This window comes from Blennius ocellaris (assembly GCF_963422515.1).
Source record: "Blennius ocellaris genome assembly, chromosome: 3".
Taxonomy (NCBI): Eukaryota; Metazoa; Chordata; class Actinopteri; order Blenniiformes; family Blenniidae; genus Blennius; species Blennius ocellaris.
This window is the reverse complement of record NC_137652.1, coordinates 5,597,278-5,624,991: the sequence shown is the minus strand read 5'-3', so window position 1 is coordinate 5,624,991 and position 27,714 is coordinate 5,597,278. Positions and strand designations below refer to the sequence as shown.

General features: G+C 43.5%; 1 protein-coding gene across 1 annotated transcript; it reads left to right on the top strand.

Annotated features, from left to right (window-relative positions):
- Positions 1–325: 325 nt before the first annotated feature.
- On the top strand, positions 326–27,714 carry dchs2 (dachsous cadherin-related 2; the record flags this gene model as incomplete). Its single annotated transcript, XM_080494327.1, has 20 exons — positions 326–2,059; positions 4,478–4,669; positions 4,855–5,086; positions 5,583–5,819; positions 8,086–9,099; positions 9,205–9,392; positions 9,733–9,832; positions 9,967–10,127; positions 11,171–12,008; positions 12,652–12,891; positions 16,186–16,320; positions 19,327–19,536; positions 19,820–20,680; positions 20,766–20,879; positions 21,519–21,730; positions 21,825–21,976; positions 22,350–22,480; positions 22,581–22,867; positions 23,631–23,772; positions 25,109–27,714. The coding sequence occupies 20 exons, from the start codon at positions 326–328 to the stop codon at positions 27,712–27,714; spliced, it is 9,786 nt and encodes a 3,261-aa protein (XP_080350453.1).

Below are 27,714 nucleotides of genomic sequence, written 5' to 3'. Positions count from 1 at the left end.
GCGCGCAGTCAGTGCGGCGAGACGGGACGGGCCGATAGTGTCCGCAGTGTGTGAGGGAGACCAGCGTGGCCTGCGCGTCAACATGTTTGGATTTCTTGTGTCCCAGACCACGCATCAAACTGCTGTGATGATGTGAAGTGGAATAGTCTCTGGCTGTTTTTCCGCGCGCAAAAAAATGCACCATGCGCATTCTTATTTCTCTTCATGGGAAATGCTCCGAAACGTGACTTTACTGGTCTGACTTCCAAGGAAAGAACATGTAGTCTAAGTTTTTTTTTTTTTCTTTCCCCACGACCAGGAGCTCGGAGCTTTGTATTCAGTAGGAATGGGCAGCAGGAAAAAGGCCTCGACTTGTCTCCTCCGGACGCTCGTCCTGTCGCTCCTGTGCGCTCTGACGCACGGGCAGGTATTCAACCTGACGCTCTCCGTCAAAGAGGGGCTGCCCGCTAAGACCATAGTCGGAGACCTGGGAGCCGGTTTAAACAGGCCCAGCACTGGATTCTTCATTTCGGAGAGCAGAGACTCGTATGTGTTCAGAGATCTGGAGATAGACGCAGACACGGGCATCATCTCCACGGCTGTGATCCTGGACAGAGAGAGCAGAGATAAGTATGAGTTTGTGGCAGCAACTCTCACAGGAGAGATGATAAAAGTGAAAATAGACGTGGAAGACGTGAACGACCACTCACCCATGTTTTCTTTGGAGGGGGTTGACCTGAGAATATCAGAGCTGAGCCCACCAGGGAGCCGCTTTCAGCTTGAAGGTGCCAAAGACCAGGATGAGGGGGGGTTTGGTACCCAGGGCTACAGGATCACAGAGAGTGAGATGGGGGAATTGTTCCACCTGGAGTATCGCAGTGGGCCCGACAACCACCTCAGCCTGGATCTCATTCTCAGTCGCAGACTAGACAGAGAAACACAGGACTTCTACTCGATGACCGTTGAGGCCTTTGATGGTGGGGTCCCAGCCCGGACAGGGACGCTTCATGTTAACGTTCACGTCCTGGATGAGAATGACAACCCTCCTGTCTTCAACCAGACTGAATATCACGCCACAGTGCATGAGGATGCGTCGGTCCTGTCTGCTGTGTGCCAGGTCCACGCGACTGACCTCGACCTGGCCGACAACGGCAGGATCAACTACGAGATCAACAGAAGGCAGAGTGACCCAAATGAGGTTTTCTCCATCAACGAGACCACCGGGATGGTTTACCTCAACAAGCCTCTCGATTTCGAAGCTCAAGCCTTTCATGAGTTGATCATCAGCGCAAGAGACAACGGCGCTCAGCCCGAGTACAGCAGCACTTTTGTGGGTATCAGGGTCCTTAACATCAATGACAACAGTCCAGACATCAGTGTGCTGTTTCTCAGTGAGACCGGAGCTGCCGTGGTGTCAGAATCTGCAGCCATCGGGGACTATGTGGCCCGGATCTCGGTGTCAGACCCTGACCTTGAGGACCAGAGGATCACTGTCACCCTCGAGGGCGGTGATGGGAAGTTCACCCTGAAGCAGACCGACGATTTGCTGTATGCTTTGTGTGTAAACTCTGAGCTCGACCGAGAGGACGTGGATCTGTATGAGTTGAAGGTGCGAGCGTCAGATTCTGGGAGTCCTCCTCTGGTCAGCGAGTTTGGCATCCTCCTGAGGGTGTCTGACACAAACGACTGCCGCCCTGCATTTGAGAAGGAGGTCTACGTCACAAGCATCGCGGAGGACGCTCCTCAGGGGAGCTTCCTCGTTCGGATTCAGGCCCGAGATGCAGATGAAGGCATCAACTCAGACCTGAAGTACTCCATCCTGAAGTCCAGCCAGGGCGACCTGTTCAGCATCGAGGCCGAATCCGGCCTGGTGACCACGGCTGCAGCTCTGGACAGAGAGACCCAGATGGAGCTGTGGTTCCTGGTGGTGGTGACAGACGGAGGAGAACCGTCTCTGTCTTCCACGGCTACAGTCACGGTGATGGTGGAAGACGTCAACGATAACGAGCCAGTGTTCCAGCAGCAGCTGTACAATGTGTCCATACCAGAGCACAGTGATGTTGGAAGCTGTTTCCTACAAGTAGGTTAATTAAGGTTTTCCATAAAGAAAAAAATGCCCTAAATAGCGTTACAACAAAGTGTATCTTCAATTATATGATAAAAAATTTTTTTACATTTCCATAAATAAAAACCAGTATTTTGCACCTTTACCAGATACCGTTCATTGTAGTGTTGCTAGTTGCCAAGACAGTAGTTCTGCCATAATGAATCTCATCAAATTTAGTGTGAGATCAAATTTTAATGATCACAAATTTCAAAACCAAGCAACCAGATGGCATTTTATTTACTGAATGAAGATTCTGTTTGTTTGTTTTTGAGTGAACTGCAACATAGCGATTTCATATTTTTTAATTAGTATCGCCTGAATTTAGTCTGAAATAAAAGTATCCTTTAATATTCCGACGTCTGACATAAGGTTCGCGACTCTTCATCTATATATGAAGTAGAAGATTCCACTTCTCATAAGTGGTTTAATAAAAAAGATAACACCAAGGAGGGGGAAAAAACCTCCATATGCAGCATTTTACCTAGAAAAAACTACCAACTGACAATATTTTACAAAAAAAAAACCTGAACTTTTCACGCTCTCTGCCCTGCTGTGTCTGCAGTACATCCCATATAACAAAAGTAGCCTTCAGTCTGTTTGCACAAAGGCATCAGTGTCTGTTCCGCACGCACACAACCTCAACACGCACTCTTTTTTCTAGTTCAGCACTGTGGCCTTAATATGACAGATGTGATGACACTCCTGCAGCCTGGCACACGCTCAGGCCTGAAACAAAAGCAGCCTTATTTATCAGTCAGTTTCTGTAAACATGACTGAGTTTTGGTTCTTAACTGGAGACTGAACGTGCATCATTGTTTTCAGAGGAGCTTCAGCTCTTCAGTGTCGAGTCGGTACCAAGCACTTCCAGGCCAATGCCAGAATCTAGGAGGTCAGAGGAGTCAGATAAACACACAGTCCATTCATAATATTTTACTCTTTATTCTTGTTAATATCCCCTATATCTTTTTTTTTTTTTTTTTTTTTTTTTAATGCATGAGACTTCATTACCAGGAGTAATAGAGAGTCTCACACGCTGCATCTACGACATGACGACTCGGACCTTGACCCGTGTCTTTGAAGTTTCCTGTCACCAGAGGTCATAAACTGTGAGGCAATACGACATTTATGACAGGAAAGTGAGCGCTGTACCTATGAGATGTGTCCTTTATCACGGAGAAGAGCTCGGGCAGATTTAGGTGTGTTTTTACTCCAATGTTTGTTCCTCTTTTGTATCGAGTTTTTTTTTTTTATATACTTTTACAATGTTGACCTTCTCTGATTGACATTATGATTCAGTTAAAACTGAATGTTGCAACCATGAAACCCTGTATATTTTATAGCTTCAGTTGACAATTTTATAATTGTATATTACACACTACAAAAAACTGACCATAAACTCTTTTTTTTTCTATGAAGAGAAAACATATACAACAAAAATAAACTGGTTTTCTATACATTTACAAATAGATGAAATACATAGCTACTAAAAAAACCTCAGCAGGCCTGAGTTTAATACCATTTTTGAGCTAAATGAGTGACTCGATACCTAAAAATTGCCACCTGTTCCAAATGAACATTTCACTGATAATGAACGGCATGTGTTCTTCTGTTGTGTTGTCCTAAAATAAAAGTAATCCACACTCTTGGAATTCAAAATCAAATGGGTCATTTCGAGGAATATTCTCATTTCTCCTCGGCTTCTTCTCTGTCAAAGGTCGACATCAGTCTATTTTATAAAGCAGAATGATGTCATAGACGGTTTTTTCAACTCCTGACTCTTCCACACCATCTTGATCCAAGTTTGGATTCACAGTCTAACCCAAGTTTATCACCTCAACTTCACGAGTCAACCGTCACATCAGTCGGCATAATAACCCTAACCCATGAGTGTTTTTATCACTTTAATCAATCAGCCATTGCAACAATTGGGAGACTGAACATCTCTTTTAATATGACGTTTTACAAGAACAAAAAGCAACTGATTCAGTGCACAGAAGTGAACATTTTTCCAAACAATGACTGTTTCTGCTTTTCATCTGTTTTATTCATTTGCTCCGGGCTGCTGAGCATCTCACCTGACATGCAGATTCGCTGCCCTGAATGGCAGACACCTGTGGATAAAAAGGGAATGTGACTAATGGTGTTTTTCAAGAACAATTCAAAGAGTCTTCATAACTTCTTTAATTGTCATTAAGGTTACACTTGATGAGCGCAGCCTGGACAAGACATTTTTAAGGTTGAGGGGTTCAACAGGCACTGTGTCACTGGGATAACAACCTTCTAACCACGGCCTGGAACTTTGGTTATATTAGTTCATGCTCGCCTTCAACACTCCACAACACTGTATCCAGTTCCTGCTGCAATTTTACGCCTTGACTTTCTATTTCTCAGGTTGTGGCTACAGACGCAGACAGCGGCGAGTTTGGCTCTGTGCTCTACTCTCTGTCTGACGGGTTTGACGATCAGGACAGACATCCTCTCTTCCAGATCCACCCTCACACGGGGGAGCTGTGTGTCCTGCAGGATATCGACCGAGATGCCGGACAGACGCTCCACGATGTTCTGATCAAAGCTGAAGATCCGGTAAGTGGGCCCGACACTTTGTGCATGATGGGCTTCACCCATAGTGAACTGGGATCGGCTCCTTCAACCTGCGATGCCGAACTGGGATGAACCTGTATAGGAGATCGATGGGTGGCTCACAAAACCAGGTGGATTATATTATGCACCAATTTGTCAAAAGTAAAAAATGCCCATCTCTCTTTCAGGGAGGACTCAGTGCTCAAACCTACGTGCACATTGAGGTAGACGACCTAAACGACAACGTTCCGGTGTTCAACCCCGAGGAGTACACCGTCAGCATCAGCAGCCACGCTCAGCCCGGCACAGAAATTGTCAACGTGATCGCAACCGACCGAGACTCGGGCCTGTTTGGAGACGTTGCCTATGACCTTGTTCCTGGGGACACTTCTAGTTTTTTCACACTGGATAAATACACAGGTAGACGGATTTCACGTTTGTCACGGGTTCATGTTCGATTTGGGCGAGATTTGTCATTAACACTCACTCTATATAGTCTTTCAGTAACTCGTGAGATTGGCACCTCCACTGTTCAGGGATAAACAGCTTCTTACTTTGTTTAAGTCCTCCTGATATGATTGCCAGTGTCACACAGCTCAGCGGGGGTGGTGCAGAAAGCCCCAAAGCTTTAGATCCCCATGTGGCTGAGGATACGATGAGACTGAGTCACTCGGTACCACTAAATCAGTCTGAAAGTACGTAAACTGAGGAGAACATGCTCAAGTCGCATGAATTAGTCATCATTAGCAACCATTTAGACGCTTTGAGTTCCACAAACAAACTGCAGCAAGAGACAGACTTTATCTCCAACACTCTGCTGATGAATTCATCACTTTCATATAAATTATCCACAGTTGCATGACAAAACCAGATTAACTGTAGAGGATTTACAAAGTTTTGGTGCCTCCTTTTGCAGGAACCCTCTTCCTGACCTCCGCCCTGACCCACCTGGGTGCAGCCAGCATGAAGATCTCCATAATGGCACGGGATGGGGGCGGCGTGAGCTCGGTCAGGCCGGCAGAAGTCACCATCAACGTGTTGCAGAGCGCTCAGGCTCCGGCTGTTTTCCAGAGATCACGCTACACCTTCACGGTGCCCGAAGATGCGCCGCTCGGTACATCCGTGGGCTCAGTGAGAGCCGTCAACCCAACCAGTGAGTGTGTGTCGAGTCTGAATCCTTATTGCAGGGACTAATGGAGAGCTGGACGTCGATGTAAGCACCCATCACTGAATGATTCAACCTCCTTCCATGCCTGGTGGACTTTTGGTGTACCCCAAGGGTCTGTCATTAGCACAGCGCAGACACACAATCTGTCTGATGAGAGGGTTTGTTTGATTAGATGACTGAACTTTATTAGATGACTGAACTCCTTCGACTGATTCCAGTTTGTTGAAAATGCTGCTTCATAGCTCATTACTGAAGGCAACACATTAACGACATCCTTCCATCGCCTTACTGTTAAATTTAGAATACATTTTTGACTTGCATTTCTCACACTCAAGTTTCAAATATTAAATGGCCTTCTTGTACCTAATAACCTGATATGTGCCATTCAGACAACTTGCACGAGATATTTTTACTATTATAGTTGTCTTTTCTATGATTTCACTCCTCGAAGTTACAATTGTCTATCAATACATTGCTGAAGAACTTCATAAGATTCTTAAGGAAAAGTGCTAAATAAATGACGAGTACTCTCTCAACACACTGAAATGCATTGCTCGCCCTTTTTGCAAACCTTCCAGCGCTCGTCACAGCAGGTCAGTGAGGTTGAAGTCGATCTCGCACCGTGTCCCAGCTTTAAAGGTCAGGGAAAACAAGATTTTCAGGGAGCGTCAGGTGACTCTTTGAGACACGAGCAACCTACTTTGTCCACAGGATGTGAACAATATTATGTGTATATTTAAAAAAAAAAAAAAAACAGGAAAACTTCATAATCAATTACTCTGATTAGATTTAAAGATGTAAATTTCTCATGGATATACATTTTCCTGCAAAATAAAGCTCTTGAGTATCAGGTCATTGAAACGCTGAGCAGACAGTCGCTCTTTAAAGTAAATCTAAACAGAACTACGCGTATAATAATAGTGTCTATTACTTTTTGTCTCTGGTGAATACGTCAGTCGTTTTCAAAGTGTTTATTGGGGGTAGCAGAGCGCTTCCGGTGGAAAACTCTGGGGGAAATGGAAGATGCTTGTTTTCATCTTTGTTTTAAATTTTTGTAAAGAAATCATCTAAAGCATGTGTGTTCAACACATTTTCCAAAACTCTAATACTGTGCATTGAACAAAGCCGGACCAGGAAGAGAGTTTGAAGCATTCACCATCCTGCTTTTTACCTGTTTATAAGAAAAAAGTCCTGTTTTTCAATCATCTTCTTGCTGACAGTTATGTTGAGGAAACGTGCTGCATGTTGAGAGATTTTATTGTGAACTTGAGAAAGGAAATAATTAAAGAACAGGAATGATGTGACAGACGATTGTTGTCGAGACATTTGAGTGATCATTGCCATTGCTCAAATCTCCTTCCAGACATGACGAGGGGAGCAATAAAGAGGCGCAAACTCAGTTTAATCTTTAATCCTCCTTAGCCACATGAACACATAACAGATAAAAACGGGTCGAAGACAGTTGTACAGTAGGCTGGGTTTTAAAGGTCAAACATAGACAGTCATGAGAGTACACACACACACACACACACACACACACACACACACACACACACACACACACACACGCACATGCCATCTAAGACAAAACGTTTGTCATTTTGACTTTTTTTATAATATATAGATTTTATGTTTTATGATTTGTGCTCGGGGTATTCTGTACTTGGACTCTGCGCTCCTCTCTGTGGTGGGTTTATCTCTTCATGGCCTTGTTGTGGTTCCCTCAGTGCGTTCAACAGTTAAAACCATTCCTCAACACCAGACAGTCATTTAAGGCTGTCTAATCACTTAACAGATTAAAACTTCATGTGGGGGCACAGAACTGGGCCTGGTGGACTTGGGTGGGACCCTGTTAAGCCCTGTGTGTTTCTTTTGTTTGTAGTTACTGTTGAAGTGCAGCAAACACTTGGAGGGGATTAATGAGATCTTAACTGTGCAGTAATTACTTAATGTAAGTGTACTTAATTACAGTTGCAGGGGCCTGAATCTGTCTGCGCAATCACATTATGGGATATTGTCTTTGTGGCGACAAACAAGTCTACCTGAGAGAAATGGCGACATTGAAAGTGAAAGAACATTTCTAGGTCAGAATAAGGTTAGGATTTGGGAGATAGCGGTTAAGGCTGAGTTTAGAGTGAGTCTGAATGACGTATGAAGCACGTAAAGAATCTCAATTTCAACAAACTAAACCCAGTTAATCCAAAAGCGAAATGATTTCTTGATGTTTCATCATTTCCGTTTGTGTTTTCAGACGCCGTGGAATCCATATCATATTGCATCTCTTCCGGAGACCCCCAGAGTTTGTTCACCGTTCACCCGAAATACGGCCTGATCACCAACGTCAAACCTCTGGATCACGAGTCTCAGCCGTACGCGCTGCTGGTGCTTCAGTCCTACACGGACGCCTCGCCTGTCTACAGCACCGCCCAGGTCAACATCACCATCGCGGATATCAACGACAACGCCCCAGTCTTCCCCAAACGCAGCGACGCCGTCACGGTGTCCCAGAACACTCTGCCGGGGACGGTGCTGTTCATCGCTCACGCACACGACCACGACAGCGGCGCCAACGGGAGGGTGCAGTACCACCTGAAAAACAGCAGAAACGGCTTCTTCCTGGTTGACAGCGACCTTGGGACGGTTATGTTGAATCAGAGTTTACAGGCGGATCATCAGCAAAGGTACAGCCTGGATATCGTGGCGAAGGACGACGGAGAGCCGCCTCTTAGCTCCACTCTGACCCTCTCTGTTAACGTCGACCGAACGGCCGCGGAGGACAGCCTGGCGTTTGAGACTTTGGTGTACCAGGTGGAGATCGGTGAGGGCTACCGAAAAGACTCTCGAGTCATCCAGGTGAGGGCCCATCGAACACGGGGGCCTCACACGTCAAACTCGGGCCTCGCGTACTCTTTAGAGGCGGAACCCGGTTTCTCTCCGGCACCCTTTCGGATTCACCCAAAGACTGGATGGTTGTATCTCTCCCACAACCTCGACTACGAGACAGAATCAAGGTATCGCTTTCAAGTGGTCGCCACAGCCGGGGAGGCCAACGCCACGGCCACGGTGATAGTTCTGGTGCTGGACATCAACGACAACCCCCCGGTGTTCAGCAGGGGGGTTTACTACTTCACAGTGTCAGAAGGGTCATCGCCACAAGGCCTGGTGGGAACAGTGAAGGCCGTCGACAAGGATTCTGGGAAAAACAGTCAGCTGTCCTACATCCTGCTCTCTGATGGGAAATTCTTCAGAATTAATGCTAAAACAGGTAGAAATATCTCCATGCACGATCATGAGTCTGTGCGTCATCGTACAGCTGAGTATCTTCACCCCTTCTCTCTCTCTCTCTCTCCCTTTTTTTTTTTTTAACCAGGTGAAATCATTAACTGGGTGGCGTTGGATCGCGAACAGCACAGCCAGCACAGTCTGAAAGTCATGGTGACGGACCAGGGGCACCCTCGTCTCAACGCCACCGCCGCCGTTCACATCCTGGTCTCTGACGTCAACGACAACACTCCTCAGTTCAAACACTTGCCTGCCAACAAAGAGCTCAATGTGCAGGTGAGAGAGATATCAGTCCGTCGCTGGTATCCACTGGTGCTCTCCCCACATCGACTCCATATGATGCATTATAAGAATTATTACATTATAAGTTTTCTTTCTATCTTACTTTCAATCACCTCTCTTGCTGATACAAGTTATTCTTTGGGTGACTTCATTAAGTTTCTGATGACGATTTGACATGAAGTAAAAGGATAAAACATTTTTTTAATTTCATTTTATAAAAGCACAAACCAGATCCAACTCATTTCATGAAGTCTCGCTGCAGTATTTTTTTTCATATCCTTCACATAGCTTTCATATTCAATATATCATATTGCCTCATTTCTCTTCCCTGCAGGTGTGGGCCGGGGCGCCCGCAGGTTCACTGGTGACAAACATGTTTGCCAAAGACTTGGACGCAGGAGAGAACGGAACAGTCGTCCATTCACTCGTCACACGTGGGTTTTAACTGCGTCCTATGATTTAGAAAACTGAAATACAATGTGAAGATATGACCCCGGCTGGCGCTCCATGGTTGTCGGGAATTCTTTTTGATGCGTGCCACCTCCCTTTGTTTTTTCAGTTGGTTTAGAAGACGACGGTCTGGCGCACTTTGAGATCGACGGTAGAAGCGGAGACGTCACAACAACACAATCTTTCTCCCAAAACGCCAAACCGTACTACACGCTGAGAGTCACTGCCAAGGACAGCGGGGCCGTTCCTCAAGAGGACACTGCAGCCATTCATGTGCAGGTACAATCTCTCCATCCGTGCTTCTCGAAACTGAACTACTGTAGCCTGAAAATGCAATGTTTTCCTCTTTTTATTGGCAACAGTGTCAATATTCATGCCTCTCTTGTTTTCTTCTATAATTCATCAGAGCAGACAGAGTTGTTTTAAAGCTCTTGAGATCACAAAGAACAAATGTATCTCAAGAGGATCCACAGTTTGTTTGTCATCAGAGTATAAATCATAAAAATGAGAACCTAAAAAAAAAACTATTCAAATTACAATAAACATTTTTTCTGACTGCCACACATTATTTAGCCTAATATTAGAGCAACAACTCTATTTTACTGTCTGACTTTTGTCATTATTTTGTACAGATGTTTAAAAGGTTTCTTGCCACAATAGAACAAGACCACTTATTCTTGCTTTTTTTCCGGCCTGAATTGTTCATTTTGTGTTTTGAAAACATAAAAGGCAGTTAGAAATACTTCAATTGAGAGTAAAATCTTCAGTCATTTCATTGAAATGCATGTTTTTCGAGCTTAATATAGTATAAGTATAATCGAAGTAAATCAAAATAATGATTAGATGAACTATTTCAAGCTACAAGAGCAGAAAGTTTGAAGATCAATGACTGGTTGTGTCAGTTATTTCTACACTCGTTCTGACTAAAAAGTCTCGAGAATTTTTAAAAATTCACATATGATAATTAAGGCTTCTCGTAAAATATTCTAATATGACAAAATTATTTTTTTTATTCACATGAATTAATAGATAAAATCATCAAGAAACACAAGCAGGTTTGAATTATTTTATAAGCAATACATATATATGAACGGTTCACCGTCTGTGAAAAGATTCCATTATTTAAGTTAAGTGTGTTTTATTATTTATAGATCCTAAAAGTCATTATAAATAATATCTTATGATGTAACAAACACGAGAAGGTCAGTAAACATAAGAAATACTTCTTCACACGAGGCATGATCGACTATATGAGAAATTAGTTCTGGGCTTCATTATTATTATATAATGTGATATATCACTCCTTGAAATTCCTCCGACAGATTCTTGGATTAGACGATCTGTACGGCCACTCCGACCACCAAATTGTGAGACGTTTCTCGGTGAGGGAGGACGCGGAGCTTGCGACTGTTATCGGCTCTGCCAGAGTGTCAGACCAGGGGAGGTTTCTCTACTCCATTACTGAAGGCGACGGCAGCGTCCACTTTGGCATCGACTCCTCGTCCGGCGACATCTACGTCAACCAGCCGCTGGACTACGAGGCGGCCGCGCAGTACTCCCTCACGGTCCGCGCTGAGAATGTCGGTCGCTCTCCGGGCGCCAACGTGACCGTGCTGGTGAGCGTGGCGGTGGAGGACGTGAACGACCACACGCCCTGGTTTCCCGACAAGCTGGTGGTGTTCAGTTTGAAGGAGGATGCCGCCGTGGGATCTCTGGCGTTCGCGTTTCACGCCAGAGACGCAGACGGGACCTTTCAAAACAGCGCCCTCCACTACGCTCTGACCTTTGACACGGGCAGGGCGTCGTCGCGCCTCCCCTTTCAGATCGACCCACACACGGGGAGCCTGACCGTAACGACGCCTTTGGATCGGGAGAGCACCCCCAGCTTCGCCTTCACCGTGACCGCCACGGACCAGGCGGAGAGGAAGAGCGAGCGCAGGCAGGCGTCGGTGACGGCTCAGCTCTTCCTGCTGGACGTGAACGATAACCGACCCGTGTTTGTGTCGGCGGAGTCGGTTCAAGTGATGGAGGACGCAGAGGTGGGGAGTCTGCTGCATCACTTCGTGACCATAGACAGAGATCAAGGTGAAAATGGGATCGTCTCCTACTCTGTCGTGGATGGAAACCGGAGAGGAGTCTTCATTCTGGAGGAGAAAACAGGTGTGTGTTCATGAGACAAACGCCAAACAAAAATCAACAGATTAAAAAAAGATGAATCTTTTTTGTTCAATTTCTAAATGGCAACTTTTGAAACTAATTGACAATTTTATCAAAGTAAATATATAAATACATTGATATGTACCTACTTTGCCAAAATACACATTATCAAAAACAAAATAATTATGTGGCAATAAACAGTGATGAGGTCATTATAAATTAGCAAAACAAAATAAACAGATAAAGTTAAATCTGTGCATTTATCCAATTATCAATTGAAATTCTGTATAAAATTATTTATTAGATAAAATCTCAAAATATATTTTTTCAGTAAACTTTATATTTTCTGATAATAATCATATTATGTTTGATAATATATATGATTTCCAGATCACATATCTCTTGATGAGGGACATTTTTTATAGAGTTGATACAACCTTCAGACCTCCATGATTGCCGCAGGGTTGACGTTATGTCTTTATTCCGTTACCCATGTGGACCAAGCAGGGAAGAAAATTGATGGATAGATTTGTATTTTTTCCCTACTAGTTATTTCAAATCACAGTTTCAGCCTCATTCTTTCTCTGATGTTTCAGTATTTATTCACAAGTTGTTTCTGGTCGCCATGGTGTTCCCTCCTCGTCAGGCCTCTTGTTCCTCTCCGCTCCTTTGGACTACGAGATGCAGCGTTTCCACCGTCTGACCGTGCGAGCGACGGATCACGGCCTGCCCACGCTCTCCTCCACCCAGACTCTGACGGTGGAGGTCGGCGACGTGAACGACCAGCCTCCCGTCTTCACTGAGAACAAATACAACGCCAGCGTGGCGGAGAACCGAGACCCCGGAGAGCCTGTTATCAGAGTCTCTGCCACTGATGAGGATTCAGGTAATGATGATCATGAAGGATTCCACCTGGTTATGTGTTGGGAAGGTTATGATGGCAGCCATTAATATCTATTTTTAGCTACTACTTATTTTAAAAGAATGAATTTTACAATATAAATATGAATTTTGTTTATTTTTATCCCATATCGCATGATGAATGTGGCTGTAATGAATATGAACATGGTTGTGAATTAGTTATCATAATTACATATTACAGAAATGTTGACATTCAGTGTAAGAGCATGATCTTGAGGTTGGTGCTGCTTTTAAAAATAGGTATACAGAAATACATAAAACAAGAAAAATCACAATATACCTATGTAACGTGCACACATTATTTTAAGAAACCCTTTTGCCAATTTCCATCTTGTTTAAGATGCATCACAGAACATACAGGGACAGACAGGCACTCAGAATTACTCCTACAGACAGTTTTTATCACGGTGAGAAGTACGTACCTGCTATTTTGAAAACATCAACATTAATATGTCAGAAGCAGTATTGACAATGGTGCCAGTTTATTTTCAGTTCCTGACAAGAAGGTGTGATGTAGAAGTGTTTACGTCACGTGGATGTTTGGTCTCTTTATTAATCAACTCTTATTTCCAGTGTAGAAACTTTGTTGAAACAAATTACTTCCCTGCATTTTAAGGTAAACCCGAGATAGTCTGACACCCAGATGAAGATCCTAATCTCGGATTAACCTTAAAGGCGTATTTTTAGAATGTGGGAGGAACCATGCAAACATCAGAGTTGACCCTGGGATTTTTTACTTATAATCACCAGAAGCAGTAGTGTGTGCACATGGCGCCTAGATGGCAGCACGAGCATGTGTCCTGGAAACCGTAGACGACCGCCGTAAAACAGAAAAGTACACAGTATACACACATAAATAATCCCAAATGATGGTGTAATGTTAAGATTACGATAGAATACATAGATTACTTTCTCAATAAAAAGAAAAGTGATGATAGGTCTTTCTGTTCAAGCAGAAGTACAACAGTTTACGCTTATTATTGTTAACTTATTGATCCACATGAGAAACTACAGCCAGCAGCAGCCTGGCAGAATGAGCCCCTGCCATGTTTTGGTTGAACTGTTGTGTTGCTTAAACTCAGAGCTATCCTCATCTTTGAATTTTTTATTTATTTATTTTTTAACTCCATTTGCGCTTTTTAATTGAAATCAACTCTTGCCCTCTTTTCTCTGTTGTGCAGGTTGTGTCTTTTTCTTGAGCTCCGTTTATTGAGATCTCAATCTGCACATCAGCCCTGTTTATTTAAACACATCGCGCGCAGGGCCTCCTGGATCCCTTTTCGTCTGGTCATGTTGACAGTGGAAGTCTCTTTAAATGCTGAAGGCAGAGGGCATGTGGCAGGAGGATCTGTACAGGAGGAGGAGGCGGGGGGCTTAATGGGAACTAACATTCTTGGGGGTGAGAATTGTCCAAGAACAGCAAGCACACAGCTCTTCTGGGAGATTTGAAAGGTCCTCTCTCATAATCATTTCCATAATCCAAACCATCTGTGCCAATAGGCGCCGTGTTTTCATCTGTCTCTTCAAATCGCCTCGTCTGGCAGCTTGGCCCACTCTCCCACCAGTCTTATTCGATTTTCATTTGCTCTGCTCCCCCCCCCCCTGTAAACTCTCCCCCAAGGTGACCGTAGTTCGGAGGTTGCGACGGCGTCTGTATCTCGTGTTTGCGTGTAGGAGTCGTTGGGATGTGTAAGATCAGCGAGTGTGACAAATAAACTTTGCACCTCTCTGCAAATCCTGCTTTGAGCAAGTGTCCGTGTGTACGCCGAGATCTTTCGGTTTGGAACAACTTTGGGTTTACGGCGACACAGATGCTGTTTTATAAGATTTGATGGCGAAAGCTCTGCTGAATCATAAATTGTTAAGTGTGTCCATCAAGACATCAAGGAATTCACTCTTTTCCTATTCCTCAACTGGGTGGACATGTCGAATGAGCTGACCCGTGATACAAAAGTCCGGCTGAAAGATGAAAACATTGAAAGCCAAGTGAAAGGTGGTGCACATCATTACAGGCCTTTCTGTGTGGAGGTTGCATGTTCTCTCTGTGCAGTGGTTTTTCTGCAACATGCATGCAATTTTCTAACTTGGCCAAAGTGGGTATAGAAGATGAATAAATGGCTCATTTATAATCAAGCATTGATATTTATATTGACATAGCTATACAGATTACACCATGTACTGCATATTTACTGTAGCTGCATTGTAATCAATGTGATGATTTGTGAATGAACTCTTCTAATGTAGTTACTTTGCCTCCATGCAGCTTCTACAGAAAAACTATAAATATTAAACACTAGTTAGCCACATGAACAAGAGATGAACTTGTGAAACATTTAAAATGAAAGGAAACAGTTGTTTTAATTGTTAACTAATGTGGTTGTGTTTTGGCCATGTTTGGAGGATTTAAAAATGCTATTTTTTTTATCACCAGAGGTCTCCGCTTTTACCATAACTCTATATTTACGCATATTTTTTATGACACAAACGGTATCAAATGAGGCATTAATCCAATTTAAGTCCCTTTCATCGGAGTAGTTCGAACTTAATAGACAAAAACAATGGCAGTTGAGTCAAAATAACCTCAACTACACATCCCTGATGATTCCGTGATGTTTTTTTTCCCCCATACTGCTGTAGACAACCACTATTATCTCTCATTAAACTGCAATATTTTATTATCCAATATCACTTTTTACTGACACTCCAAACTGTAATCTTCCTGTTAAGATGAGGTCAAACATGCACGCTGCAGCCCACCGTGACCAAAGCCTGTAACATTGATGTGAACTTGTTTCCTTTGCGTGACGTGAGCAGCCAAGCGCCCACACAAAGGTTTCAGGTCCGTGTGTGAATCTCGAAGGTAACGCATTACATCAGCTTACACTTCCCCCGGAGGGTCTGTTTTCAATTAGACCCTCAGATAGAGACTGTCTGAAACGGAGAAAGCCACAAACATGAGCTCACCCTGATGAAGTGTGAAGTTTAACCTCTGACTGACAGAAAAGTTGGAGCGGCTCGTGTCTAATCTGAGTCCCATCAGCCTCGCAATTAGGACGGCTTTATTTATTTTCTTCTAAGTCTCATAATCTCATGGAAAAGATTCTTTAGGAGTAGGTTGATTCTGCTTGGTGCGTTGGGACTTGTGCCATGACAGACACTATAAAATGTGACGCACGACCATCGTGGCTGTTGCAGCTTTAGTATGTGGTTTGAAGTGTGTAAATAATGTTCCTGTGTGGTGTTTTCCCCCGTCGCTCAGAGGAGAACGCTGTGGTGTGGTACAGTCTGCTGCCGGGTCCCGGCTACGAGCTCTTCAGCATCAACCCGTACACCGGTTTGATCACCACCACCTCCTACCTGGACCGAGAACAGCAGCAGCACTTCACACTCAGAGGTAGAACACACACACACACGCACACACACACATACACACACACACCTAGTATAAAAGGATTATCTGTTATTTGTCATAAGTTACTATATGATTGAAGTAGCGTTAAAAAAAAATCTTCCATAATGTAAAAAGTGCAGTCAAGAATTGCTTAATAATTCTTAAATAGGACTGCATTTCTTGGAAATACTTATCAAACATATCTTACTACTACGCACTCTCTCTTGATTATGATTACACTTTCCTTCTTTACTATTTTATTACATTATTGGCCATTACTACATTGCAATTGGAAAATGCAAAGAGGCAAGTTTTGCTCAATTCAGCTCAACAAGTACGACAGATTGATGACATTGTGCGTTTGTTTTTCTCCATTTAATCAGAGCAAACAAACCGCAGTTGTTGTTTCAGTGAGTTTTGACGAGCATAGCAATATAAACAGTCCAATCAGTGAGAAATATCTTACAAGTGTTTGTAATCACAACGTGGACACAGATACAATCTCTGCCGTGATTATGTGACTTCAGAGTTCATATCCGTCACCTGCATGATCGATGGCAGTGATAAGAGCACCCCGAAATCCTGTTTAATGGCACCTCTCATGGCGTTATACACATTATGTGATAATTCTGGGAGAATGGAGTTTAAAATATGAAGCACAGCTTCCAAATTGTAAAAATTCACATTTCTAAAAATGCTGGTTGAAAAACTCCCCACATCCACTGCGGTGGTTTCCTTTACCCACTCTGACGAAACACATCTTGTACACGTCCAAAGGAAAGCTCAACTCACTGGATGAAATCATAGTAGCTCTCTAGTCTCCACCAAACACCGGCATTTCTTTCATTTGCGACTTCTTTCTGTTTCTCATTCCCCAACCCTCTCGCTTGTCATGCCTCACAGCCAAAGTCATAAAGAATTCAAGGTCTGCCTTCAGCGTGAGGGCGGCGTTATTCAGCAGATTGATTTATGTAAAGGAAACAGTGAACTTTTAAAAGGCTGGGCTACAGTATATCTAACCTCTCCACACTGCACTGCTGCACCCTTCGTCGTTTGAAGTGTTTGCTTTCACTCTCACACGGGTACACACAGTAATTACATGCAGCGGTGTTTAGTGATAAAAATGCTTTCAGATGTTTTATCACAATATTTGCACAGTCATGAGTCTGATGAACAATTAAATCCAATAATAAAATAGCCTTTAATAACAGGAAAGCCCAGAATGTTTTCAAGTTGTGCCAAAATAACACAGACCTTGTTGGGAAATGGTCAAATATGTACGGACAATTTGCTTTCTGGCGGTGGATTAATATGGAAATAAATAAAATACCAAGTTTCTTTTCAGCATATGCTCAAAAACTGTGTCTGTACACTTGCTGTTGACAGTCATTTTCTTTGTTTTCTGTAAAATTTGTTGTAAAGTATCTGTGCTTTTTTTTTTTTTTTTTTTTACTTTTCCATATGGGATGCTAAAACTCTAATAGTCTCAATCATTTATATTCGTGGTGTCAAACTTATTTTACTTCAAGGCCACATACATGATATGATCTCAAGTTGGCTGGACCAGTAAGTAATACCATCATAACATATAAATAACTTTAACTATAAATATATGGCTGTTTTAAATCAAATCAAATCAAATCAAAGTTTTAGTGAACAAAGTAGTAATATATCATTAAGACGTTCATATTTAATTACGTACCTATCGTTTTACAACACAGGACAGACCAGAAATTGGAAGAACAGCAATTTTAACAATACGCCTCAGTTTTCCGTGTACTTTACTGTACTTATTGGTCACAAATCAAATTTGGATGTTTATTACATTATTTACATCTTCAATAGCATAAAACCTTTGGTCACATGCTGCTAGAACTCAAAAACAAAGTAGGCTAGTTTTCATTACGCATAACTTTATTGTACATCTGTGTACTAATGCTGATCACCTGAACTGACTCCCGATATAACACAAATCAAAGTGGAGAGATAAGTTGTATGTCAGTGCGCCCCTGGTGGTCAATTGGACGTATTGCAGTTGATGTCGTTATTTCTGGCAAATTTCATCCTGTGGGTCAGATTAGACAATAATGATAAATGGTGAAATTGACAGTGTGTTTTCAACATAATACAGTAAAAGTTAGGGCCTATAACTATTTCTATCCTCCTCAGTTTGTTATCCTCGTCACTATGACACATCTGTCATTTATGTTTAAAGCAACTTTTTAACAGTTATCATGAAATTGTGATACAATCAACACTATTTCTTTAAGAGGTATGTTTTTTTTTTTTTACTGTTGTTGTGTGCTGAATCACCATGGTAATCCTAGTAAATAAAGGCAAAATTATATATAAAAAAAAAAAAAAAAGATTAATGAGGTATGTGCTCAGTTAAATATACATTTGAATCCCAAAACTTCCATGGGCTTCATAAAAGGAATAATGACTTAATATGATATAACAATATTATACAATAAACCAGGAAATTAAACTCAAACCTGAAAGACATTTTTGAATCATTATGTCGTTGATTTGCTTTTGAGGTTTTTTTTACTGTAAAAACTAAAATAAATGAGGATCACAGGATAACTGCCAATGCTAAAATAATGTTGTTATTGTTTTGCACCACTGAAGCTGCTCAGGATTCTGTTGAACAGTTCACCAACTGCACCGAAGGACCAGATGTTGAAGCGAACAATGTAACCAAGCAGGACAGAAAACAAACGTAATCTAATATTCATGTGGACAGTGGAAAATTAAGAATTCATACGCACACAAGAGAAACAGTTATTTTTGTCAACAAAAGCAAGACGAAGAAAAGCCTAAACAATGAACAAGTTCTCCTCCACAATTAGTATTTTAAAAAATATGGATATCCGTCAGTGGTAGGAGTCATGTTTATCAATATTTGGTCGATCTTAAGTTAAACTCTTGACCACTTGGTGGCCCATTCCTGTAAAACATGAAAGGGCCAAAAAATAACATGTGATTGTTATTTTTTTCTGTCTGCAGTCCAAGCTCGTGACAGTGGCCCACGGCCTCTGTCCAGCACGGCCACGGTGCTCTGCTCTGTGCTGGACGACAACGACAATCCTCCAGAGTTCATGCAGTCATCCTTTCAGATCAGCATGCCAGAAAACCTTCCTCCTGGGATCATCCACATCGCGCAGGCTTCCGACCCCGATCATGGAGAAAACGGCACAATACACTACTCCATTGTCGGTAATAAACTAAATGTTATTTTCCACATGATTGAGGTTTATAATGCACCTGATTTGCTGAAAATGGCTTAAAGTGCCAGTTAAAAAAATTAATTTCTGTCATGGATGGGGTTTTTTTTTCCTTCAAAGAGATTAATGCAAAATTATTATCCTAAAATGTTCACAGTTCAGAGTGTCATTGGAAATGGATGAAAGCATGAAACCTGTCAAAATCAGACCTTTATTTAAAAAAGAGTGGGATTTCTTTGCACTTCTCACGTCACCACGTTGCTGATCTTCCCCAGGTGAGGACTACAGAGGCCGGTTTACCATCAACAGTCATACGGGCGCCGTCAGCACCACACAGGTCCTCGACCGAGAGGAAATGCAGAACTACTCGCTCACCATACAGGCCCGTGACTATGGTTCCACCCCACACGGCTCCTCCACCCAGCTTCAGCTGGTGCTCCTGGACCAGAACGACAACACACCCTCCTTCGGCCGTAGCAGCTATCACGCCTCCATCGGCGAGGGCCTCCCTCCGGGGGCCGAGGTGCTGCACGTCACTGCCTTTGATCCTGACGAAGGCTCCAACGGGGACGTGACGTACTCCCTGACCGAGGACAGCAGCCAGGGGGCCTTTTCGATAGACCCCTCCACGGGGGTGATCCGCACCACCAGGGCTCTCGACAGAGAGAGCCGGGCTCAGTACACGCTCAGAGCCGTGGCGACCGACGGCTCTCCTCAGGGACCCCTGAGCTCCGTGGCGTCCGTGACCATACAGGTGGAGGACGTGAACGACAACATCCCAGCCTGCGAGCAGAACCCCTTCAACGCCTGGGTTTCCATGAGGACTTTGCCGAACCAGATCCTCGCCACCGTGACGGCGACAGATGGAGATCAAGGCGAGAACGGCACGATCCGGTTCACCTTGTCTGATGAGGAAAACCTGTTTGACATCAACACGGAGTCGGGAGACATTTCACTGAGAAGACGAGTGAGAGCGGGTTTCTCCGGGAGGAAGCTGCAGGTTGAGGTTTCAGACCGAGGGCGTCCTGCTCTGACCTCCACCTGCCTGGTTTTCATCCATCTGAAGGGAGAACAGGAGGGACTTCAGTTCTCTGACAAAGTCTACAATGCCACTGTCAAGGAGAACAGCAGAGCAGGTATGTTTCTTCCAGCGCTGCTCCAGTTGTTTTCACCGCGAGCGCTTTAAACTCTTCACCTTCCCTATTTTCCTTTCCCACCAAGGCACTTGGATTGCAAAAGTGGAGGCCAGTGACCAAACCAACAGCAGACTGAGAACCACGTACACCATATTCAGTGGGAACGAGAATCACATTTTCTCCATCAACCGTCACACAGGTGCTTCTGCAAAGAGTTTGCTTTTGCTCCTGCTTGTTATTACTATTTCAGACATGTTTAAATTCAGTTCATTGGCGATAATTAACAAATGGTATTTGTGTTATGTATTTATTGGAAGTACTTGCTTTCTTTCATCACTCAAATTGCGCTAATAACCCGAATTACCAATCACTTATCTTTTTCATTTTCCCAGAAATCACCAGAAAATAAAATTCCAATCCAACTATTTATTGTAGAAATACTCTTACAAAATTGCACATTCAGCTCTTGTGGTAAACAAGTATTTTGAGAAAATTTGACTCTGCTTCAGGTCAAATGTATTTTTTGGGGATTATCGTCTACATCAAAACCAGGACACAGACATAGTTTGACACTAAGACACAATGTTACACTGACGTGTTGAACGTTTACCACAAGAACTTGAACCTAAAAGCACTTCTGTCGACACCTTTTGTTAACACGTTGAATGTTCTGTTTTGCTTTCCATTACATGTCCTTCTCTTTCCCTTTATTCGTGAACAGAAGCCAAAAAAGGAAAATGCCATGACCAATGTGCAACGAATCCTTAAGTGTTTGTAATGTATTGAATATAATGACATTCCAGTTGATCAGAATAGAGACGTATCCTCTCTGATCCAGGTGAGATCCGAGTGCAGAAAGACAATGCTCTGGACTATGAGGTGAGCCCTCAGGTCCATCTGGTGGTGCTGGCTGACAATGGGCTGCAGACTGCTCACTGCAGGGTTTCCATCTCCCTGCTGGACATTAACGACAATGCACCACAGTTTGAACACGGCAGCTACCGAACAGCTGTCTGGGAGGGGCAAGTGCACAACACCTACATCATGCAGGTAATCCCCTCAATGTTGGATCCCCTGTCTCATCCTGTATTTGCTCCCTCACTCTGATGGTCCCACTGATTTTCACCGCTTCACGTCCTGGCAGGTGTCGGCGTCTGATGCCGACAGTGGTCTGAACGGGCAGATTGAATACTCCATCGTGTCTGGGAACAGCAATGACGCTTTCATTTTGGACTCGCTGCGTGGCATCCTTGCCACCAATGTTGTGCTGGACCGTGAGATCGCAGCTTCGTACAAGTATGCTCAAACTGGCACATCACATAGTCCCCATCAGTCTTTTCATGAAATCACAGTGACTACCGTTTGAAGAATGACTAATGGTATTACTATGATATTCATTAAGAAAGTAACAAACTGACTCCATTTCAGCTACAGTATTATACATTTGATCAGTTCATGGTCACTGTGCATTATAAATATAAAGTGTCTTGATGAGTTAGGAAAACTATATAATTTTTCTGCAAGTGCATTTTTGCTGGATGTACTGAAAAATGACAAATTCTTACATTTGCTCAGTTTTTTGGCACAGTATTTGTTTTGTACGCTTAACCCCATGCATGATACATGTAATCTCACAAATGCATTGTGTTTTTTGGTGTGTTTATTACAGATTAGTACTGCAAGCAATGGACAAGGGGAAACCTCCGCTGAGCAGCACCACCATCATTAGAGTCCAAGTGGTGGACGTCAATGACAACAGTCCTGCGATCCCGCCCATGGAGCCAGTGTTCATATCCGAGAGTAATGCTCACGCCGTCGTTCTCCACACAGCCACTTGTTAAAGCAAAGCAATGAAAGCTTAGAGTAGTTTAAGTGACCATCTCTGCTTGTCTCTGCTCAGATCTGCCTGCGGGCTACATGGTGACCCAGGTCACTGCAAACGACGTTGACCTGAGCTCGACCATCACCTTCAGCTTTTCGGACAACAGTAACACCGACGACCCCTTTGCTATCGACCGATACACCGGCGTCATCACCTTGACTCGAGCCCTGGACTATGAGGAGCAGACGGAATACACTCTGAGGGTCTGGGCGTCTGATTCCCTGCACCAGGCCACTGGAGAGGTCAAAGTTCACGTGGTGGATGTCAACGACAACGCTCCCATCTTCACCAAGGTCTCCTACCAGGTATTAAGCACTTATTAGTGATACAGTAAAAAATTTTGTGACAAATGAGGAATGCAGTTGTGACTCCTTCACACTGGATTTGCTTATAATAGCTGCTAACTCTAGGCTGGACCAGATGACTCGTTGCTGAGAGTCACTCAAATACACACAAGAAATGTGTAAAATAAGAACTGTGTTATCCAAAATATCTGGTCTTTAAAGCCAGTGTGAGCCAGACCTGAAGAAAAGGATTGTACGTCTTCCATAGTACACATGATCTTTCATTTTGACGATGTTGGCACTGTCGAGCTCACATTTGTCAAACCACTTTCACTTTGTTGCTATTTCCTGTTATATTTTACAAGCCTCAAAACCAATCTCACATTACCCTAATGAAACATTTTGTGTCGATTTGGAGTTTTCTAGTGCGTCAGCAGTCGTTTTTTACACTGAATATAGTCCCCAAGAAAATAAACCCAATTGAACTTTTTGTGACAGTATTCAGGACCGTTTTCATTCTTGACTATAAGTTACTAACAATCACCGATTTTACAAATAAAAAGCTTTGCTTAACAATCCCTTTTGATAATATAAACTATTTCATGCATTTTCATGTAATGTCTCTCACAGCAGTTTAAAAGTTAAAGCATTAATAGATGATTTACTGATATTTTCTGACATTTTGGCTCAATTATAAGCACTATGTTGAGTATGTCATTTTTTAGATGACTATAGTTGCTTCAAATGATGTTTGTAATTGTACCTTTATTATTTTTTCTTGAAGGCGGAGTTGTCGGAGCAGGTCTCGGCTGACACGCTGGTTCTATCGGTTTTGGCTACGGACAGGGACTCGGGACAAAACAGCAAGATCAGCTACAGACTGCTTTCATCTCCTCTACAAGGCTTTTATATCCAACCAGAAAATGGTGAGAACCCTTTAACTAACGGTCATGGAAACGCACGCATGTGTGTGTGTATCACTTGGTGGTCTGATGTTCATCTTCATTCACGACATTTGGTCCTATGAAGTCAGTTTTTCTGAAATGGTTGAAGAAGCATGGACCTCTTTTGAGAGTTTCTGCGAGTGACTTTTATAGAGGGCAATTAAAACATAGTAAGCTTTAGTGTTTCAGAGAAGCCATCCTTTTGCAATTTATCTTACTTTGCAGGCCTCAACTTCCCTCAAAAAAATACCTCTTGCAGACTCGAGACCAAACTGGTCAACTTTAATTACCCTTTGTCATCTAAGAAGGATTCATCAGTTTTATTTGAAAACCCAGATTTAACTATAAAAAAAAATGCAACTGCTCCATTTTGCAATCAATAAAGCAAATAGAAATTTTCTAAAGCTCTTCTTTCTACAATCACAAAATGTGGTATGGTGTTTTCTGTGGTACGTGGCCTCTTTGTTTTCCGTGCTTGCGGGTTTCACAAACAGCAGTTTAGTGCTGCTGTCGAGCTGAGCCTCAGAATGAGTACACTCATCCGGTTGATAGAGGCAATGAAGTGGAATAATAAATTGGATGGGCAAACACTTTGTAGCCATCCAACAGGAAAATTGCTCTTTCACTTTGCACATGGTGTTCATTTAAGAATTGTCACACAGCATCTTGTGACCACAGCAATTCACATTTAACCATCAGTGTAGTGTCACACAAACAAAGAGATAGTTTATTGCTCATATTCTTCAGGGAAACGAGTTCAGGAACAGTTTGTGCCTTTGCTAAACTGATTTCTCAACCATTTACAAGGCATTTACTTTTCTGATAAGATAGAATATTGTCGGTTTTCCTTTTTGTAATCGTAATTTGGCTATTCTTAGTCTTAAAAATATGCATAATTCAAGTATATATTGAGACGTTTTTAAGATTTAAGAAACTAGAAATGTTAAATATAAAGTAGAGGATATGATGTTCTTAACACTGAGAACTAATAATAAAATGGCTAGTTAAACACAATAGTCAGTTGACCAAAGTTGAAGACTGCGTTTATGTACAAATTAAAACCCAGTTTTTAAAAGAAAAAAAAAAAACAAAACAAAACTTTATTTTTAGGTTGTAAAACTATACCGTTGTAAACGGCAGACATGCTGTGTGCAAATGGAAGGTTTGGCATTGTCGTCATAACTAAAGCTGACAGGACTCAACAAGCAAACACTCCTTTCACGTTACCCTTCAGTGGAGCCACTTTTGATGTGGAAATGCTCTTTCTAAAAACTTCAAAGGGTAACCTTTTTTTCATGAACATATTTATGTCTTACAGGGTCTGTTTTCACTAACAAGCCCTTGAAGGCCATCACAAACAGCAACCTGATCCATCTTCTGGTTGAAGCAAGAGATGGCGGCGACCCTGTCCACTCGACTGTCAGCTCCATAGATGTTCTGGTGCTGGACACCAATGACCACCAGCCTTTGTTTCATCAGGACATTTACACACTGACTGTCCCGGAGGACACAGCCACGGACACTACCCTACTGACACTTTCTGCAGATGACAAAGACTGGAGTGCTGACAATACCTACCTGGACTACAGTATCACCGGGGGAAATGAAGAGAAGAGATTTTGTCTGGAAGTGAAAATGATTCAAGTGGAGAATCAGATCCAAAATGTTGGAAAGCTTGTTCTGTGTAACTCTTTAGACCGTGAGGCTACTGAGAGCTACGCAGTAACAGTGAGTGTGTCTGATCGAGGATCACCTCCACTAAATAGCTCTGCTGTCGTCATGGTGACTGTGACAGACTGCAATGACAACACCCCTGTTTTCTCCAGTAGTGAGTACCATGCACAGGTCAGTGAAAACAGCCAGATCGGCACCAGGCTGGTTCAGGTCAGTGCTCAGGATCCAGACTTGGGAACCAATGGCTTATTGCGATATGACATTATTTCTGGGAACAGTAAAGGTCACCTCAAGCTCGACCCTCAGTCTGGCCTTTTGATTGTCCACCATTCGCTTGACTATGAGGAGGACCAAAAATACATCCTCACAATTCGTGCTGCCGATGGCGGCGAATCAGCTGAGCAACGTAATGTGGCATTTACCATGGTCTTCATCACAGTACTGGATGAGAATGACAACAGTCCGTACTTCATGTTCCCAACAGTTAATTGTTCGGTGCCAGAGAATCTCCCAGCGTTTACTCATACATGCTCTGTCCATGCCATTGACAATGACTTGGGCGCCTATGGACAGCTCACCTACTCTATTTTGTCATCCTGCTTCATGGACTATGGCAGCGGTAGCCCAGACAGGAAGGAGGCTTTCGCCATTGACCCGCATACAGGGGACATTCACACCAGGCAAACCTTTGATTACGAAAGAGAGAGTGAGTACTGCTTTGTAGTCGAGGCCAAGGACAAAGGTGACAAAGCAGCAACAGTGAGAGTGCAGGTTACCATCAAGGGGGTGGATGAGTTCAGTCCTGTCTTCACCCAGAAGCAGTACAACTTCCTTCTGCCGGAAAATGTCAAGCCGAGAGAGACGGTCGGCTATGTGATGGCGATGGACTACGATGGAGGAGTGGACGGGCTGGTGGAGTACTCTCTTGTGAATTCATCACCATTTTTCTCAATCAACAGAACAATTGGTGCAATTTTTGTGTCCGGTCCCGTGTATCGCAGAAGAGGAAGCCATGCAGATGAGGACATGGTGAAACTTGTTGTGTCTGCAGGTAGCCCCAGACTGGGCTCCAGAACCACACATTGCCTTGTTTTTGTCAATATCTCCAGTTCAGCAGAAGCACTTACCGGCGTTCCCCTTGATGCACACATGCTTAGTCTAAGTGTCTCACTCTTCATGTTCATTTTTGTGCTCTCAATTTTTGTGGGCTTGGTTCTCAGGTACAAGACAAAAGAGGCCACCATCAGAAAGGCCGCGACCATCGCTGCACACTTTCACAGTGGCTCTGGACCACTCGGTCGATCCAGTAGCCAAACGTCAAGTATCCTGTCTCTGCCGGAGATTGCCCGGCCCAGCATCTTGGTGACGGCACGGGACATCTCAAAACCATACAATCCGTCAGACTCCAGTGGTCGAGGATCAGCAGAAGGTGAGACAGCTGAGGACCAAGAAATCAAGTGGATCAATGAGTACCCCTGCCGTAAAACAGAAGAATCTGATAAAAAAGCCATTGATATCACGCAGACTGCCGTACCTGGAGATAATATTTCCTGTCAATCTATTGACGTGGGGCCAGAGCACCTTTTATCAGTCACTAAATGTTTGATCTCAGGAATGGCCAGCACGGAAAGCCTCCACCACTTCAAAGAGGAGGGAGGAGGTGAGGGATTACTTCCTGCAATACTTAGGGTGAGAGATTTAGAGGAAAACATGGGGACTAAAGGGTTTGCACCCCTTGCTGAAGCTCAAGCCTCTGCAGACTCTCTCTCCTCCCTGATTTGTCTGGATGAGCAGCTGCAAGGCAGCTACACCTGGGATTACCTTTTGGACTGGGAGCCGCGCTATCAGACTTTGGCTTCTGTATTCACGGATATCAGCATGCTTCCTGATGAGGAGCTCCAAGGCGGTCACGAGGACTTGGCAGCCGAGTCAAGCAGCCTCATGTACCCCCCACCTCTTATAACAGGAGTAGCTCAGCGGGGCATTAGAACTGTTCCTCCACGTAAGCCGGGACGTGTGCCAAGCTTGACCAGGAAACCATCTTACCGCAAATACACTTATTCCCCGTTGGCCAGAAACACAGGGCTTACTCCTTCAGCCATGACACCTTCTTTTTCCCCGTCACTGTCTTCTCTCACCATCAAGACCCCCAGTGCCTCACCAGTTGTCTCGGACACTGGGGTGGGGGGCATCAGACTTGATTCGGGGCCTCTTACTGCAAGTCTTTTAGAGGCAGAAATTCAAGTTTAG